Here is a 20316-nt window from a genome sequence, read left to right on the forward strand (position 1 = left end):
TATTATCACCTGCAAATTTGATTTAACACTAGACAAAATTTTAAAAACGCATTAAAAAAATTCTGTATTCAAGTTCCTATTTAGGCAACGTGGGCCATCTGGCAGACACTGGCACTGAATTGAATTCCCACAACTATGTTTCTACAGCTTCATACATGACTCTTGAAGACACCAGTTATGAGGCTGATAGAGCTGAACAACAATTAAAGTAAATTTGCTACCAAGAACTCTTAAAATCCTTTGTAATGACCATTTACTGATACATTACTTTAATCCACACCCAACTTCGACCTTTCCCACTCCTTTCATCCCCTTCTTGTAGCTTATCTTTGCAAGATTTCTGTTTTTAAGGAAGAAACAGCCCAAAGACCAGAGGAAACATTTAGAGAAACACAGCCAAAGTAATTAGAACCTTAATCCAATTCAGAATTCTTACCTCCCCAGGTACTTCCTACTTGTGGAGCAGATATAGGATGTACAGACGGATGAAAAGTTGGCTGCAAATCAAGCAGATCATTTGGCAGCTTTGAAGTGCTACAAAGACAAATTAATACAACTGTTTGAACTACATCAGTTTTCAACACAAGGCAAATGCTGGTGACTGTCAACAGTAAGGAAAGCTTTGTTACAAACTGGTTACAAAATGGGTAGAATTAAGCCAAAATCAGAAGGTCAACTGAACTTCATTTTCAGTTCTGTAGAAAAGTGTTAATTTAGCAAGCTAAGCTCTACATTATGTCAAATGAGTTGTCAAAGATATCTAAGACAGATAGTTCAACACCAAGTGAGAGCATATTGTGTCCAGCATTCTTCAGCAACTTTTAAAGTAATCTTGTGGAAGCCCTAGAGTATGGCACAAGCAAGATGACAGAACAATCTCCAATGGGCTGCACCACCAGAATGTTAGATCTAAATTCCACAACTCATCTTTCCACTACCAACCACATATGACAAACTAGCTAATCAAGAACTTTGGGAAAAGCAAAAAATAAGCCTTGAAACACTTTGTCACACATCAGTTGTGTGAAAATTCATTTGAAGGCACATTTTAGACTAAACAAACCCAAAATGTGATGCAAGAACATCAGACGGAAACAAAAGTAAAGTCTTAAATACAACCACTGCAATCATTTCAGGAGTCACACAGGAACAATAAAATTCATCCCCTTGCACAGTTCATTTCACACTTTAAATCAGTCCTGAAAAAAATGGACTACTGGGTGTTAACCCAGAACTTTTTTAGCACATAAAATGCATTACTATGGACAGAAGCTAAGGCACTGTGGCACCCAAGCAGCTTTTGAAATGAGACTGGCAGAGTCTAAAGGCTAGTAGCCACATTCTAGATCTCTGCATATTCTCTTGTTGACTCAATCATTTGCATTGTTTAGTTTTTACTACTGTTTTAACTGTGATTGAAATCACATTTTGACACCACTGCTCCTGTTAATAAGCAGCATGGTCTGGCATGGCCCTATAATGTTAACAGCAGAACCAAGATATTTTCCAAGGGAAAGCTTGCTCAAGTTAAGGATAGAGATTAATCACACACATTAGGTGTAATAGAAAGCTACTGCACTTATGACCCAACATGTCCCCTTGATGGCAGCTCCTGCTGTAAAATTTCTTCTTTGCTCACAAATGTCATACTGCCAGTGACTGAATTTAAACATGTAGATAAATTACCATTTGTTTTTCTATAAGAAAATGCTCTCATCTTCATTATGTAGTATTTCAGGCTGTTTCATGAAGTGGTATCAGATATTTCTGTGTTTCAGACCTCTTCAGAAGCAAGATCAGATATTCAAAGATACTATTTCAAAGCATACACCTCTTTCAAATATTTTGGCCACTAAAAAGCAATTTAAAAGAAAATCTATTTTCAGCGTAGTCTTTCAATTACTAACACTGACAGAATCTCTAACTTCTTAGATGTAATTCAGCTATTTTCCACATAGTCAATGTCAGGTAATTTCTTCCCACAGCTTTCTAATGAGGAAAGAAGGCTGTCAAAGTGCTGGCTACTTTTAAAGAACAGCAAAAAGCTAAAGGAGACAAGTAGATTCTTACATGACCCTTAACAGAACAACTAAGCAATCCTTTAGATTTATGATCACACCCTGAGTAAAAATATACCTTCAGAGAGCTATTTCCTTCTATATTGATACAAACACTACCTTTTGCTACTGCTTGATTTGAAACCTATTTGAGAGCATGAGGACCAGGCACTTACTCATACCAACAGTTCCTGTTAGTCAAAGATCAGGATTAGTGTGCAGTGAGTACTCCCTGCAAAATCTTTGCAAGTCCTTGCAGACAGAGATGTACCAGATACAACCCAAGAACGCAAAACCTGCCCCTCTTCTTTCAAATCCAGCTTTTCTGCTCTCTGAAAATCTACCAAGAACATTTGGTACACTACTTTTAAAGAGTTAGAAATGAAACACTGATTCAGTATTTCCTTTATGACCTCCCAAGTGGACTTTATTTTTCCTAAATTAACAAGTATGGTTCTCTGGCTACAAAGCACATGTTTTTTACATTTCCAATATTATAGCTGGCATACTAAGAACAGCTACAAGGGCTACCAGCACCTGGTTATTATCTGAAACTATTCTGCTAACAGATGAGGAAAAAACACTTTTAACACTATTTATGGCAATAGATTATCTTTCTAATAACTTCACTCAAAATATAATTTCTTATCACATAACTCATATAACTCTACACACCACCAACCTTTTGCAATGTATACTCTGCAGCAGAAAATTAGAGGAAATGCACAATGAAGCAACACCATTAAGCATACCTGTTTGAAGAGCTCGGGGTGGAAAAAATATCAATGGCTGGTGTAGTCATTATGCTTCCTGCTGCAGTCGACACAGGAGAAGCTGCAGTTGTTAGAGAGGTATGAGGTTTCTTTGCAAGTTCTTTTAGACGTTGCTCCTGTTGGGAAAGTGAGCTGGCATAAGAAATCCAGAAATAACATTTGTGTATATGACTTTGGAGGTAAGTAAAGCAAAGTTTAAAGAATTTTTTATTTATTCCACACACTAGTGCCTGCTACTTATAACTGCAACAGTCAGTCATGGCATAAATCCTTCAGAAACTATTTTAGTAAACGCTCTACAAGTTGCATGATATATTCCAAGATTCTACTTCCAGCACTTCGCCAGCAGCTGATGTTCAGCTTTAATAACTCTGCTTTTTTCCCTTTGCTTTAAAAATCCTAAGAAGCTATCAACAAGAACATTGGAGAAGTGTTTTAAATTAAAAATTCTGTATGCTTACCTTTAAAGCTTTTAAGCGAGCCTGTTCCTCCTCTAGTGCAGCCTGTTTTTCCCTTTCATCAACTTTTGTGAGGGACAGGCCAGTGCTTGCAAGAGAAGAAACTGCATTGTAAAGGGTGGTAGCCCTAAAGTAATTGGACAAGAGAAAAGCTGGCTGTTAATAGCTGGCACGTGATAGGAACATCTGAAGAACACTTTGCTGGTATCCACCCAGTCTCCTTCTAAACTCTTTCATAAACATTTGCTTTATGTTACACTGTAAAATGCAAAGTGGTAAATTCAGCCAAGATACAGGGTATGAACTGCAAAATGAAAACACCTAGAAATTATGCTATCTGCTCTTACACGCTGGATTTTGGATTTTTCCCCTTAAATGTTTCTCATCCAAACTGCATCACAGCGTTTGTTTGAAGCCTTTGGCTCTTCTGCTGTTTGCCTAAGATGACAATTTGTAGATAGATGGGAATATCCAATAATATGGGCTCCAATTAGAATCGTTGCTAATTTAACAGGTTTAGTTAAGATAATACCAATGCAGCCAGTATACCCCAGAGGAAAAGTTTGAAATTTTATCATGTGAAAGTGTCATGAGAGTGCAAAAGAATTTAAAACAAATACTTAATTTTTAAAAAACAAACAATTTTTTTAAAAAGCAAACTTACAAAAGAAAGCAAATATCCTGAAAAGTAGCTAACAAAATGGTGCTAAGCCCTGATACTGTCCCTGCCAGAAAAAGAAGAACATAAAAATTACTGGCCTTATTTTTTGAACATGCAATAGAGAATTTTGCAATACAAAACTTTTTAAAATTTAAACAATGAAGTTAGTTGCCTAGAGTACTCCTCTAGATAGCACTTTGTGTTTCAGCAAGCACTTAAAATCAGTGACTGCTCCACCATAGGCAGTATGGCTTTAGTTGCTAATTGCTTTAAAAATCAATTCTTAATTTAAGAACTTCTGGAAATATCTTACTTTTGACAAAAAGGGATTACAGCTGAAACATAAGAGTTTAAGAACAATAACAAGTAAATGTTTCATATATTAAATAAGGAACTTCTGCAAGTAGCAAATGAACAAAAAGTAGTTCCTCTTACAAAGGTGAAGATTAGATGTTACAAAGTAACTACTACTTGGAGGATTCTACAGCAAGCACTGGCAGCTCTTTAGATTCCAGTTCTGGTGACCTGGAAGAACTTACCTTAAATACTCAGCAAAAAAATATTACTTGATATTCTATCACTGGTAATCAAATACAGTCTTGTCTTCAACACAGCCTATATAAATTTTTGTTTATAATGAAACCTTAAGTAATGGATTTAACATATGATTTAACAACGGTTTAAAAGGACAAGGCTGTAAGCACCTGATTGCAGCTGTGGAATCTTTGATTTTCTTCCCTTCTAGAGAAGCTAAATGTTGTTCCAAAGCATCAAGAAGGCTACTCGGTGCCTGAAAACAGAGACATCAGGGAACAGAGTTGAAGAATCTAAGGTGAAGCAAATCAGCAGTTAAGACTTTCAGGGAATCCAGCTGCAGGGCAACTGGTACCACAGCTCAGAATACTTATACCACATCTTGGTGTCCTGCACATCCTTAACTACTTAAAGTATCAAGTGATGCTATCTCTTCACTACATTACTCTGTCATTATGACTCACCAGTAGGTACTGAAATATGTCAAGAGATGTTAAAATTAACAGCTAGGAAACAGTAGGCAGATAACTGGAAAGAGTCAGTATTTCAAGAGACACTAAGAAGGAAATTGTACCTAAAGTTATTCCTCTGTACATGCTCTGCAAGCCTTCACAATGATTTGAATGGGCATACAGCCAAAAGCAGGCTTGCTAAAAACCACAGCTTCATAATACCATGTAAAAGTTATACTATGTCAACTTAGGGATATAAATTGCATCTTCCAGCATGATAGAAATCAGGTTGTCTTAAAACTCAATTACAGCATGACACAAATGATCCATAATATTTTACAATAGGATCACTGCATATGAAGGCCAGGCTCTGACAGAGGTTGGATTTAATCACAAACTTGGAATTAACTTGGTGACAACATATGCAAGAAAGCACAAGTGAATGCCACACTGCCAAGTTTTCCTGATTATGCAACCCCAAAACAGACATGTACTGGCAAATGTATAATAGGTTTATCTACCTGTGAGAGATCTGGTATGTCTCCTCTGTCAATTCCAACTTGCTGTAACAAAACAAATGAGCTTAGAACTTGTTTGCTTTTGTTAAAGGCAGAGATGCTCAAAAAACAAACAACATTAAGATGGAATCGTGTAAAAAGCACAAATCTGTCCACATGCATCTTAAATCTCCACACTCTGAACTCTGTAATGGTTGGTAACAATAATTCTTCTGTTTAATGCATACACCTTTGAGGTAGGCATGTTAGAGATATCTTAGCAGATACAACCTTAGAAATAAATCAGGAAAACAATCAAATGCTTCAGAACTAAGGCTAAAGAATTTTGCCTATCCCACAATTCATGTAGCAAATTCCCAAAACCACTGATACAGAGAATATACTTGCTAAAACAAAGGTTTTGTCAAAGTTTTGTAAAGAAGCTGTTTTCTAAAATGCAGACCAAGCTGAAGATGTTCTGCACCAGAATATGGATTGTTACAATAGAAAGATTAATACTCTCTGCTTCAGTTGATGGAGTTATCAACTGAAGATAGCTGAAGGCAGTCTTTCTGACAAGAGATATTCTGTAGGACAGACAAGCTTTACATCTTAATTTTTGGTTAACACAGACATGAATAATGAAGGAAAGCAAAACAAGCAGAGAACACATCTTGACTGAGGAATTCTGTATTACTAGGACAACAATTCAGCCATGCTCCAAAACAAAGAATGCAACAGACTAAATAGATACATTAAAAAAGAAGAAAAAAACCAAACCAAAACCGAACAACAAAACACAAAACAAACAAAACATTTTTCAAGATAAATGATGTTTTGTCTGCAAACACACCTATAGCTAAGACATCCTTTAAAGGGATAAAAAACACACATTCATCTACTTGTTTCAGTTTCTTATTTGTGAAGCTGTTACTTCTTCTAAAGCTTATGGCAGAATTGTGGGTTACAAACTAGAATACAGCTAGAACCACAGAAAGCAGCAGATCACTGTGAAGTTACTTCATTTGTTTACAGCAAGGCTTTTATTCAAAGAAAGTTCACAAATATCATGTAACCAAGGGAATTTTAATGCATATTTATACACCCTCCTTAAATAAAAGATAAACCAGTCAGCATTTTCTAGTCAGGTTTTTCAACACAGTCCTCAAATGAACTGATCACCAAGGTAGAGACTGACAAGATGACCCTTGATGGAACTGCAATTAGGACGTAAGGAAGTGGTATTTGCTTTGTAAGAAAATAAGCAATTTATAAGCCATTTGAAATAAAGGGCAAAGTTTGGCTGAGTAGAGTTTACCTCTGCAACTTTAAGGAACTCCGAGATCCGTGTCATTCTAGTGAGGAACTTCTTATATATATCAAGGCCTTCTTTGCACTGGTTCTTTTTCATGTCGAAGTATTTTTCTATAAACAGTAAGAACACTTACATTAAGAAATCAGGCATTCTGCAAAGGATATGCAATATAAAAGCATATAAAAGAAAGAGAAAATGCCTGAAGATGTATTTCTGTTATGTTAACTAGAGAAGTCAGAAAGCCTGACTTGTACCAAATGGCAAAAGCTCCCTGGAACATGAGCCAATGTTCACATGCATGCAATTACATGTTACCCTGCAGATACTGTATCTCACTAAAGCGTAAGCATCCTGAAGAGGACAATCAGGTTTAAGAACAGGTAACCCAAAGAAATGTAAATTTATCTTCTCGAGGGGGAAAAAAAATTAAAAGGCAGCTTTACAATCTGCCAAACATCTACTCTGTTCCAGTGGCCACACATCAGGCAAGATTTTGATACTATCTACTGAACTGATGTCTCTTGTTATGGTGTGGTCTACAGTGAGGTGCAAGAGATTACAAAACACCAGTGCTGAAAGCCAGAGGGTCCCACCCTCCTCGAAATAGTGATCTCAAAGTCTGTTTCTATATTAAGCTTCAATAAAAACAGAGTGAAAGCAGCTGCATGCTGGTTCTTTTTACTGAGGGAAAATAGTATATGGGGGCTTCAGGCTGGAAGCATGACTGTCCTTCACTGGGTAATTCTGGCTTTTCCTTTCCATATAGAAAGTTCTGGGTAATAACAGTAATCAGTTAGCCAGAGTACAACCAAACCAAGCAAATCAACAGATTACTTTCAGATTAATTATTCTCCCACTTTAGGCTCCCCTGCATCTCCAGTGTTTTCAAGTGAAAGGGCCTGAAGCCTGAATTTGCAATTTTGCTTCAAATGTAATATATGCTCTAGAAACATAAGCCAACCAATCAATAAAACCAACCAACATTAACTTTTTGACAGCCAAGCAATCACAGATGCTGTGACTACAAATCTGTAACTGACTGTAAAAAGACTGGTCAGACTGGTCTTGTTTCTTAAAGAAAAAAGCATCAATATCATGACTCAAGTTTGCCATGCAGTTCAGTGAGACAAAAAACCCAACCAAAACAAAGCAGTTCAAGAAAAAACATTATGTGAAGAACATCTTGTATTGGCTTTGCTTTCAGACATTTACCCATCCCGTACACAATGCAATGGAAAATGTAATTGTACAGGAAAACCTTGGGAAAAAATCTGACTTGGAAATAACAGTAATATTTTTATGCTTAAGAAAGACTATTTCAACCTCTCAAAAAAGAATTACCCTTTGCAGTTGTGTACTGAGCTCCCTTCCCAAAGTTTAACATTGCAGAAAGGGGTTATATTTACCCAAGAGATTAATAATCCCTTCGTTATATGCCGCAAACAGCCTAATGGCATCTTTGAAGAGGAGCATGAAGGCAGCATTAATTACACCATTTGTAAGTTCATTGCTATTGACCTAGGAAGACCAGAAATAAAAGTTAATTTAACTGAATTGATCCCTTATTGGAAAACTTCTGGCTGAACTCCAGTATCCTATCCCAAGGCATGCTTTCCAATGGTCTCACTGGCTATTAAGGAAAGTAGCAGCATAGCAAATTAACACAGGATCACTCAGCACAGAAATAAATCACTTTGGCAGACATTTCTGTTAAACTAATGTTCACTAACATATCTAAAAGATAGAGGGCAGAAATAATTATCTTGTAAAAGAACAAACAATTATTACACAATATATGCAATAAACAACCCTAATTTGTATTGTATCACATCAGAGAATGGTTTAGATTGGAAGGGACCTGAAAGATCATCTAATTGCAAACCCCTGCCATGGGCAGGGACACCTCCCACTATACCAGGTTGCTCATAGCCCCATCCAACCTGGCCTTGAACACTTCCAGGGAGAGGGTATCCAAACATTTGCTGTGCAACCTGTTCTAAAGTCAACAGCATGTTGGGTATGTACAGGCTGCTAAACTTACATTGAAGTCAAGAAGTGCATCCATTTGATTTTGTATGATTGGTACAGTTTTTAGGAGTTTTTCTGTGCTCATTGTTCTCATCACTCCATCAGCCCTGTTGTGCAAAACAAGCAAACAAAAAAATTTTCACTTGAATTTTGAAGGCAATTGTTAGAAAAATAATGTAGAAAATAATTATCACATGGCCATTCAAAGCTGACATTTTGATTTTTAGGAATGCATTCTAGCCAATACAATGGTAGTAACTGCAATGTGCAAAAGCAACAGCTTTTATTTGACAAAAATATTAATCCAAGATGAAATTTTTTTCAGAGGAAACTATACTACTAATGCTCAGAAATAATGCACCTGATTATTATTTTGCGTTATTATTTGGATTATTTTCTCTTCAATTAAAAATAATAGAAAGAATAAACAAATGCAGCAACATGGTTTACAAGTTTTTCCAGAAAGATTAGAGACTATAGGACATTTCTTTTCAAGGATGACAACCACTATTTTGTTGTGTATTAGCTGTCCAGACTGAACAGACAAAGAGCAAAAGCATCCATGAAAACCAACCATGGTGAAAGCGATTCCTCAGTGACAAGAAACTAATGTTTTCTGTAAGATAAATCAGACAGCCTTGCAGTTTCCTCAGCATGCACACAGCAAACAAACATTTCCTACATGTGCAAACCTCATAGTGCATCAGCTCAGAAAAAGCTGTGGCTGTTGTCCAGGCTGAAAGGCAATGAAGAGAATGCTGCTTCCAGCTTTCTACTCCCTCCTAGAAAGCCAACAGCAACTGCAATAACCCTAACATGGCAATGCATGGGATCAGATCCCCTAAGAAAACAGGAGGCAGACTGCAGCCACTGGAGCAGTTACTCCTGATGGCTCCCAGGACCTCTAGGCACATATTGCATGCTAAATAAGTCACCTCATTAGGCCTAAAGCACTTGGTTATAAAACAACTGTTAAATGCTCTGGGGTATCTGCAGTGACCACACCACATCTTACATGTGTAAAAGGCTAAGTGTTTCATGTTGGGACTTCAATCATTTCTATAGGCAGAAACAGTGTTAGGAGCCCAAGTGTTCCCCTTTTCCTTTACCATCACAGTTCAAAATAAAATGGACTGCACAGTAATAGCAAGGAAGAATAAGGGGTCTGAACAATGTTCTCATGCCAATTTCAAATGGGTTTTTAACATAAATGGAAGATACCATTAGGCAACCTGTTAGTCCACTTAACCCATTTAACAGTTCTGAGATTTTTTGAGTTAATTAAGAATTAACATTTAATCATCAAGCTACATTGTCCTGTGGATGGGTGATAAAGCATGCTGAAATACAAAACTAAAATTATGTTTTTAAACTTTAAAAAGCACTGCATATGGAGATAATGGACAACAAAGGACACTTTCAACCATGACCAGAACATTCCCTCCAGCACTCTCGATAAAGGAGATCTCTACATTCCAAAATTCACTGTAACATCCAATTTACCCAACTACTTGCATTCTGAACTGTGTTATTTTAAATGTAAACAGGTAGCTAGTCTAAAATAATCAATTTCTCTTAAAAGACCCCATTTTAAGGAAAATTTTAATTCCTGTGGGCAAGTTCAGAACTAACATCCACAACGTTCTATTAAAATGAGTTCCACTACATTTACAAACTTAGTAAATTTCACAAACACAGGGCAAAAATACAGAAACTGCAGGAAGTACCGCAAGGTGTTTCACAAAACACCTGTAATTTAACATTATAGAGTTAGAATTTTAAGCAAATTGCATAGATCCCTGTACAGCACGTAAGGCAAAGTAACTCTGTGATGTGTCATGGAAGATCTGTCCAAACTTCTAATTTATATAGAAGTTTATATATGTATACACACACACACACACACACCCCCTACAATGCATACCATTTTTCATTTCTTTATACTATACTGTTGATGTTTAAAAAACAAAATTACAACTGAAGATATTTTTGCAGGATGCATAGTGGGGTAGCTGAGCCTTTGTGTGTTATGGGAGACATTCAGCTGAGAAAAGCAGACATTACTGTCCATACCAAGCCAGAGCCAACACGGGTATTTTCCACTTGAATTACAGGCCATAAGATTAAACCTCAAGATAAGCAAAGCAAAAATACAGTCCTTACCCTCTTTTTACTTTTGTGAAGTCAAAAGCCACTTGTCTATAGGAAACTGCCTTTTCATTCAGATATCTACTATACCGTCTGATAAATGTTGACATGTCATAGCCTAAAAGAGAAGTTTCAGAAGCTTATTATTTACCTATTAAAGAACAAGAACCTTTCTCTAAATAAAATCCAAGGTATTAACACAACAGTTCAATGTATTTTTGCCTGATCTTGTACAGCTAATCTGTTTTGAATAACTGGGTACATCATTACATTCAGCAAATAAATCAAACAGACAATGTTACAAATATCTAGAAGATCTGAACTATGTTAACTATGTAGAACTTTACTCTTCCCTTCCCAAGGAAATTATTTCCAAAAGCAAACCAAGTTCTGCAAGTTCTCTTGTTCTACAATAGAAATTACTACAAAAAAAAATTACATGCTACATTCACAAAGATGTTCACATCAACTCCACAACACATTCTCTCATTTCCAACTAAATAGAAAAAATACAACAAAGGCACTAAAGGAAACATTAAGACATCCCTATGTTAAGATAGTGGTGATCTGCAGTATTTTGGTAATTGTCAGTCTAAGAATACACAGAAAAAAATTTGTTCATAATCTATACTGAGACTATGAGAGTTAAGACTCAGTAAGATGAGATAACTTAGTAGATCCTTGTTTAACATCAAGGAGGTTTCTGTGCCCAGGCAGCTGCAGTGTGTGCTTGTTTTAGTATACTTATGGCAAAAATTAGAAGTAGCTAAATAAGTAGTAATGCTGAAAATAAAAGACACTACCTCAGGAGAAATGAGCAATAAAACAAAAACCAGTTACATGGCTATATGCAGGATCAGAACTGTGCTGAACTGCAATGTAACAGTTTGGAAGGGTATCTTAGCTGAAAAATGTAAAGCAGAAAGAAATTTACTTATAGAATGAGCCTCAAAGATTAACAGAATGGTCTTCAAAAATTTTACTGAAGCATTAATACATTTTTTTGACATAGTTCTTGCTCACTGATATAGTCAATGACATCTATCTGATGTGCATCTGGTGCATTTTTTAAATTTTAACTTACTAATCAAAATGCCTCTTAAAATTGAGGAATCTTTTTAGAAATATTAGGGAACACTAAGTCAGACCTCTTCAGCTAAGAAAATTAGAAGCACTAACTTTTAATGAAAAACACTCCTTACCTTGCAATCCACTTTTGTCTAGGAAATTGCTCAAATTAAACAATGTGTTTCTGGACGCCAGATACTGGATAAAACGCTAGATGAAAGGAAAAATTGGAATGCCTTTACTATATTACCAAAGATGTGGAACTGAAGTAACAGTACTAGAAACTCTTTTTATCCAGCTAATGAAATTCAGCTTTTATGCTTAAGACTGATCTCGGATCTGGAAACTATTAGAAAACTCAACTAGACTTCCAAATTAAGATGGTTATTATTTATCATGTAAAAATCTGAATATAAATCACATAGCTATTGCATGAAGGCCTCTGACTAGAAGACTTTATTTTAAGCCAGAATATAGAGCTGAAAACTTCAGAAAAAGTCATCTCCCCAATATGTTCTCATTTTACATACTCACAATTGTTTCACTGACTTCAATTTTATAGCAGTTGATTTCATTTTAACAACTAGCAAAGGCCATCTTTACTCAGCATACAACTGTAGTAGCACTTGGCTTAAATACAAAAATGGGATGGTATAGGGTTTAGTTTGTTTATACATCAAGCATTAAATAAACACAGAAATCATATAAAACACTAAAAGTATCACAGTACATCTCAGTAGTTACACATAATTCCAAATTACTTTTCACAAAAATGAATGATGGTATTTTCATCTTGTAAAGACACACTTGAGATCACTGGCAACCCATCTTAATTTGGTAGGAAAACCAATTTTGTCTTATGAACCACAGTATAGAGAGCTCCCACAAAACCAAACCAATCACACACACTGAGTGACAAAGGAAAAAAAAAAGTTTGATTAGCATAACATACACTACTCAATTATTTTCATTAGCACAAAATACATAGCTTACATACATTGAAAAGAAGACTGGAAAAGGGTAAAGGCATTCAGTTCTTACCTCTAAATGAATTAAACAAAAGCTAGAGGACCAAACACTTTTCAATTGTGATTTGATTTGTTTTGTTTGGGTTGGTTTTTTTTGTTTTGTTTGCTCATTCATTACCCATTACTTCTGTAACACATTTTGCAAATAAAATTGGTTTGTCAGTTTTATTCTTAAATAGTATTTCACACAGTGGCCCCATGAAATACCTTTAATTAATATAAGTGTATTGGTATCAGTTTAAAATCTATAAAACTCAAAGAGCAAGAACAGCAAAACTGTATAGACTATTCTTTAAAGTGTCAATTATCCGAGTGATAATGCTTAAAGCCAACATGAGAAGTTTGCCCTCTTGTGGCTTATTTAGCCTCAAAGCATTGATTTTCACCAAGACCAGAAGGGGTCTAAAGTTAACCTTCAAGAAAAACAAGTATATACATATATGTATATTTAAAACAAGCAAACAAAAGAAACAACCAACAAACCCCTCCCAAAACTAAAAACCCCTCACAACAGCCAGTTAGTGAGAGGAAGCAGTTACACAACCTGTGAGAACCCTGAATACAACACTGAAATGCAAAGTTTTGGTCTTCTCTACAAAACCCTTGCAATTTTCTGAAGCTAAATTCTAGAATCCATGTAGCTTACATCATGATGACTGCTCACAGTAAAAAGGATTTTTACAGAAAGCTTCCAAAAAAGCCTTAAAAGTATAGGTTGGATTTTTTTAAGTGCAGAACATCCAAGCTGCTGTTACGCTTGGCTTGGTAAGTAGTAGGAAAAAATAAGGTTATTCCTTTTGTTTAAATTGGGGTTTTGTTTGTTCATTTTTCTAAGTAATTGGTGTTATTTAGCTAAACAGATTATGGGCACACATTTGCCCATACAAGGTTAGTGATGGTGGAAATGCATTCAGAAGTAAGTTATATGGGAGAAAAGACCATCTGGACTAGCTAGAGTATGAACCAAAAAACATTTCCATTTCCAACTTTCAGAATACCATTCAAGATAATTCCTCTTGGGTTTATATAGTTGGGGTTGTTATTATAAGATTAACATATCAGACGAAGGTACCTCCAGCATTCAGGACATACATTTGATTCTAGAATTATAAACTTTAAAGTAGAAACAAACCAAGTAGATAAATGTATGATGAGATCTATATTAATGCAGAGTTAGACACAAAAGGGTAAAAAACAACATTCTTACAAAAATCAGTGGAAGCATTTAGCTGACATTTATAGGAATGAAGTGCTAAAAGTGTTCTCAGACATATTTTTTGTATTACCTCATTTCCATACACCATTAGATGATGGGTTGTGATGAGAGATTTGAAGACCACTACCCAGCTACTGTTGGTAGTTCTTTCAAACAAACTGTCTGCCAATTGTGGAATGTTCACATTCATCTCATTTGTGCACTGGATTAAATCTGTAATAAGAAATTTTGGTTATAACTGAGTTCTATGAAAGCAGGTCCATAACATAAGCAAAAATCAGTACATATTTTATAGTAATATTTCCTATGAAAACTGAGGGGCTTTCCAGTAAAATAAACAATTACTTGAAAAGCACCATGACACTGGTCCATGAGCACCTCACAATATCAGTTCCACTTAGCTCACTGTCAAGATTTCTTGTCCTCAATTGCTTTTGCAGTTGCCTTAAAGGTCCTAAAATAGAAGTGCCACAATGACTTACACTGTTCGCTGACTAATTACTCCCAATTTTCAAACATCTAAAGCATTTAATTGCAAAATAATTCTTACATGCTACCATTTAATCAATGTTTACTGGGAGATTATGACTAGAATTAATTGTAAACCTCAGATTTCTGAGATGACCAAAGGACTGGGAAGCCTAATATGCAAAGAAAGGCTGAGACTGGTGGGTTCATTCAGCCTGGAGAGAAAAGAAAGCTTACAGGAGATCTCATTCTCATGTTCTAGTACTTGAAGGGTGGCTACTGAGATGATGGTGACTCCCTTTTAAAACAAGTCACATGGAAAAGATGAAGGGTAATGGATGCAAGTTACTCCTGAGGAGATCCTGACTGGACATCAGAAGAAAATCTTTCACTATGAGAACAGTTGGACTTTGGAATAACCTCCCCAGGGAAGTAGTGGATTCCCAACAGGACACTTCTAAGACTCAGCTAAACCATGTTCCCATCTAGAAAGGTTGTGCCAGACAATCCTTGACACCCCTCCCAACCTGGCATTCCACAATTCCATGATTTTTGGACCAGTAAGCCCTTCTAGACATTTATTCAATGTGAATAGTAAAAGATTCATATACTGCTTAGTCTTGATACAATACAATCAACACCTTCAAAAGGGCAGAGGAAATGTTAAGTGAAAAAAGTAAGGCTCTAGATACGCCACCAGAAGCTGACAGATGAACTTAGTTACAACAAAGCGAGTTGTCAGTGGAAAAGATGGATGGATCACAGCAAACCCCAAGGCTGTCAGGCTAAAAACTATCCAATTTTCATTCAACATGGACTTCCTGTAGACAAGATCTAGTGACTCTTCAAATAGTTGTTTAAAAAGTCACCCTGTCCATCTTCTAGATTTGCTACTGTCACAACTGCATAACCACAAGGAGCCATACTTATAATACAAGCACTATAATAACGTGTAATAATCCAATAACTTATTTCCAAATACCAATGAAGGAAGCAATGACAGAAGACCATGATGCTACAGTGACAAGCAAAACAGAAGCAACAATTTTAACATCCAGATGTGATGTAACACAGCTTGCTAGCATTTAATATGAAGCTTAATGTAACATAGTAATGATGATATTCTACTACTTTTACCACTTCAAAAGGGCTACAAAGACTAAATGGAAGCATCAGTTCAACAGAAAGGGAAACATCCAACCTTGGAAGATGGTTTGGTATCTTGCTATGAATAATCATTTATCACAAAGGACTCAAAGACAGGAACTTCCTTCAGTCCCAGAAGTAGGTAAGCATGCCTAACACAAACTCAGCTAACGTGGTCAGAACTGAAAAAGCTGCTATTTACAACTATTAAAGGAAGCAAGCAGGAAATGATTTCCTCATATGGAATGTAATGAGATGGAAAGATTAGCCACTGCTTTATCTACAAGTAAAACTGTGATGACTACAGGCATTCATGACCTCATTTTAAAGTCACGGTTATCTATTATTGGATGATGATTTGGGGATGTTAAGACAATGCTAGGATATTACTCAGCAAGAGACGTGCTCTGAACTCAATCATTAAAACCAAGCCCTGAAGCTTCTTGATCTTCAGGTCTTCCCATCTCGTTAACAACACAAGCAGTTCTGTGCAAGGCTACCTGGCAGGAACACACATTAAATACAAGGGTATTCATAAAGGTATACACATATCAATACAAAGGTATATTTTAGAGGAGAGAGATATATATATCCTATAACATAGGATAGCAAGGCATACATTTTAGCATAAGAGCTGCAAATGTGTATTAAAAAATAAAAGCTTCTATTCTTAAATGCAGTATTTGCCAACTACTTAAAAGTAACCAAGAACGAGGTGCCACTTGAAAATCCACTATCTAAAATTACTAAAAACATTATATTCATTCTAGATGATAATTTGTGCCAGAAGAAATATTTTTTAAACTGCCATTAGACTTTCAAATCATGTTTTGGTATCTGTTACAGTGTGTAAAAGAAAACAGGCTCTGTAACCCAGCAGAAAATCATCCCTCACAGAACTGATGAGTGTTTATGTGAAGAGCATATGAATGAACATGGGGGTGGGGGAGAGGGGAGGCACACTAGTAAGGAGAACTAGTAGCTGACTGGGAGAAAGCATAGGCAAGAAGAGAAATACACAGGCAGGTCTAGCCTTGAATGGAACTTCAAAATGCAAATAAGGAAAAAAGTTATGGTAGTACCAGTTACTACAAACTAAATTTAGCAAAACAAAGTTTCTTTCCATACTAAATGCAGGTTGAACAACACAGATGCTCAATGATTTGTTAAGTCCTATTCCCCAAAGTGCCTACATAATATACATTTCATGAAAGTAACATCTCTCTAAAAGCTTCTATGGAAGTGTTCACGTGAGCAATGTTAATTAGGTAAAGAAATATTTGTACAATTAAATCCAAATTACATCAGCAATTTTTGTGCTAACCATAGCACAAGAAGCATAGTACAGACAAAGCAAAAGACAGCATCCTGCATCCCACACTGCTACACTGCCTCTCAATGAAGACTGTCACAGTCTTCTTGCTTATTTATCCTACTCCCACAGACACCCTTCATTAAGGGAGAGGAACAAATATATAATTACTGTCACATCCTACACTACTCGTCTCACACCCACCTCTGAAAATACTAGCTATGTATTTTGAAACCAAAGTGCCTGAAGCAACACATCTTGAGACTACAAGTTACTGAGTATAGTGTGAGCAACACCATAGGTAGGTATATAACCAAAGGGAAAGAGCTTTAACTTTAGAAAGTAACCAAAAAAAGTAACAAACAAACAAAAAACCAACAAACATCAAGCAAAAAAGGAAAACCCTCAGCGGAAGTGTGATGACTTCCAGTATTATGCTAGATCTTGTCATAGAGAAGAAGGAGAAGCATTTAATACTTATGGCTGGACAATGCTGCAGAAAGGAAAGTCACTCTCTATTACCTTCTGCATTAATGCCTACAACACAATACAGCTGAAAAAAAGAAACTCTCCTGGGAAGCACAAACCACCTTCCCAGGTCTAAAAGCTTCTACAACTTCCATATCATAAGCCACCCAACATAAAAATATCAAACAACAAAGTTCAATCATGTATTCAAAGAAGGCAGCAGTCATAGGACACAGTCATAGGCACAGGGGCAGCTGGAGACAGCCCAGAGAAAGGACATCAGGATCACCAGGGCTTAGACTACATGATGCACAAGAAGCATGTAAAGGAGTTGGGTTTATTTCATCTGCAGAATAGAAGGCTGAGGGTAGGGAGGAGGAATACAAGCTCTATTTTCACAGTCAGCTGTTTCTTGGAGGTTCAACAAAAAGGATGAGAAGTGGCAACAAAGGAAATTCCTATCAGATGAAGAAATCTAAAATCTTCACAATGAAAGTGGTCAGGCACTAGAGCCTATAAGCAACCAGATGAATTACTATTATAAAAATTTGGCTTGAAAGTAGACATAATTAAATCAGACTGTCTAATTTAGTTTTTCAACATCTTGATTAGTAAGCTGATCATAAGTCACAATTACATACTTTGTGTATGTACAATATGTGATTATTTTCAATGTGTTAGCTATACTCATTGTGAGCAACATTTTTACTTTTAAGCCTCAACCCAAAATATTCAAAAGAATCAGATGTTCCAAGCCAGAAAGTATGCCCCACACCTCTAGCTACTTTAAAATAGGTCAAGCAACTGTGACAGATTCCAATCTTGGTAACTACTGCTTTTTCATCTGTTAAACCAAAGATGCTATCTAGGGTGAGCAAGTAATTGGTTATATGCTTCAACATGCTGACAGATTATTTTTTATAAATGTGAAACATGGTAACCATCTAGTAAGCAGATAAAGGAAATATTGATCATTCAACATTAGTAGGCACAGACAGTGCCAAGAGTTAAATAAATTACACCCTTCAGTAACTAAACAAAACAAACACCCAAAAAAAGGAAAAAGAAAAAAAACCCAAAAAGAAAAAAAAAACAAACAACAAAACACCACAAAACCATAAAGGAAAAGTAAGGTAAATTACATCCCACTTAGTTCTTTATTTATATATTCACTCAGACACAAATGAAATTCTTTTAATCCCTCATGTAAATTCTGGCCAAACACCAAGAAGTCTGAGAACGCTGAATTGCTTTTTCCAGTAGTCACCTGCCCATTTTCTGTGTCCCACTGAATCCAAATTGGTGTGTGCTAAGATGACTAAAAATGACTAAAAATGTAGAACAGCTGTGGTGCAATATTGAGTAGCTGAGCTTGTCTGGGACAAACTGCTGCAAAATAAGTTATTTAAACACTACTGTTAAGTAGTAGAGGACAGACATTACTCAAGACCGCACAACAACTTCATGAGGTGAGAAACTACAACAGAACAAGAGACCTGTGGAACAGCATCTCCCAACTGACAGATGCAATGAAGGAGTCCATTACTTCAGTGTTGATGAAAAAATTAAGGGAGAATATAGCATTATACAGTTCTTCCACATTAGCTAAATTTCATCTAAAAAAGGACTCAAATCTTCAAAATAAGAGCTCTTCATTCACACATGGATATTCCAGTCTTATGAAGCTGACTGGAAAACTATTAGGAAACAGGTACTGAAGCCTGGGAAGCAGCTCTTATACAATATTCAGATTAACTACAACTAGAACAGAAACTAAGTCACAGGTCCTACCAGAAAATCAAGTTTTTTAGAAATAAAGAGGGATGATTCTTACAATACAAAGACCTTAAAAAAAAAACAGCTCAAAAAGAGCTCAAAACAAGCAGATAAGTTTACTACTGCTCCTCTTTACAGGATCCAGCTTCTGCAGAGAAGCCATTCAGTGTGAGTGGCTTTGCTCTGATGCAATGTTTTATTTTGCTTCCTGATAGAGGTATTGATGTTAAAAAAAAACAAAACTGTGTCACCCCTGCTGTTTACAGGAGTCAGGCCCAAGTTTGACTTCCACCCACAGCCACAAACTGGTGTCACAAAGGCAGCACTGCAACTTATTTCAAGATTCAATATGGAAATGCCTATCTGAACAACAAAGGGGCCAAAATTTGCCTTAATGCATATTTTAACTTCAGAAACTAGCAAACGCTAGAAGTACAAAGCATAATTAAACACAGGCATGTATACCTTCACCACATTAAACAAATACTTGGTTTCTCCCAAGCCAACATAAAATCAGCAAACAAAAGACGCTACAGAGGATTAATAAAGTAAACCACATGTTAATAGCCCGAGCTTATACATTCAGAAAATGCACATACTTAGCTCCAGGTCCAATAGGAGACTCCAGTTTATTCTGTGATCTTCCACAAATACATGTGTACACAGCTATGCCAAAGAGAAAGTCCTACGTGTGAATACTTTATCATAAAAAAAAATAACCTAAAAAGTACCACTCTATTAAATTAAGCAAACAGCTCATTTCTTTGTATCATTACATTTGGGCAGATACATATATTGCATATCTCTGCCCTACCAAAAAATACTGTCAAAGTTTAAAAAAATGACAAAGAAAACACTATGATAAAAGTGACACCTATATAATCACACATGTACAAATTAAAACATTCATG

The 20316-nt window shown here is 36.1% G+C and overlaps 1 protein-coding gene across 7 annotated transcripts in view; it reads right to left on the bottom strand.

Annotated features, from left to right (window-relative positions):
* Window positions 1–20316, bottom strand: part of PICALM (phosphatidylinositol binding clathrin assembly protein) — a 67534-nt gene that overhangs the window by 25497 nt on the left and 21721 nt on the right. For all 7 annotated transcript variants that reach the window (XM_030451104.1, XM_030451121.1, XM_030451087.1 and 4 more), the window contains 11 exons: window positions 14306–14448; window positions 12126–12201; window positions 10939–11041; window positions 8789–8882; window positions 8154–8265; window positions 6751–6857; window positions 5457–5498; window positions 4654–4739; window positions 3292–3415; window positions 2810–2946; window positions 437–534 (listed from right to left, as the gene is read on the bottom strand). In XM_030451104.1, the coding sequence (XP_030306964.1) occupies window positions 437–534; window positions 2810–2946; window positions 3292–3415; window positions 4654–4739; window positions 5457–5498; window positions 6751–6857; window positions 8154–8265; window positions 8789–8882; window positions 10939–11041; window positions 12126–12201; window positions 14306–14448 (1122 nt within the window). The remainder of the gene's footprint in view (window positions 1–436; window positions 535–2809; window positions 2947–3291; window positions 3416–4653; window positions 4740–5456; window positions 5499–6750; window positions 6858–8153; window positions 8266–8788; window positions 8883–10938; window positions 11042–12125; window positions 12202–14305; window positions 14449–20316) is intronic.

This window comes from Calypte anna, chromosome 1 (genome assembly GCF_003957555.1).
Source record: "Calypte anna isolate BGI_N300 chromosome 1, bCalAnn1_v1.p, whole genome shotgun sequence".
In the NCBI taxonomy this organism is placed as follows: Eukaryota; Metazoa; Chordata; class Aves; order Apodiformes; family Trochilidae; genus Calypte; species Calypte anna.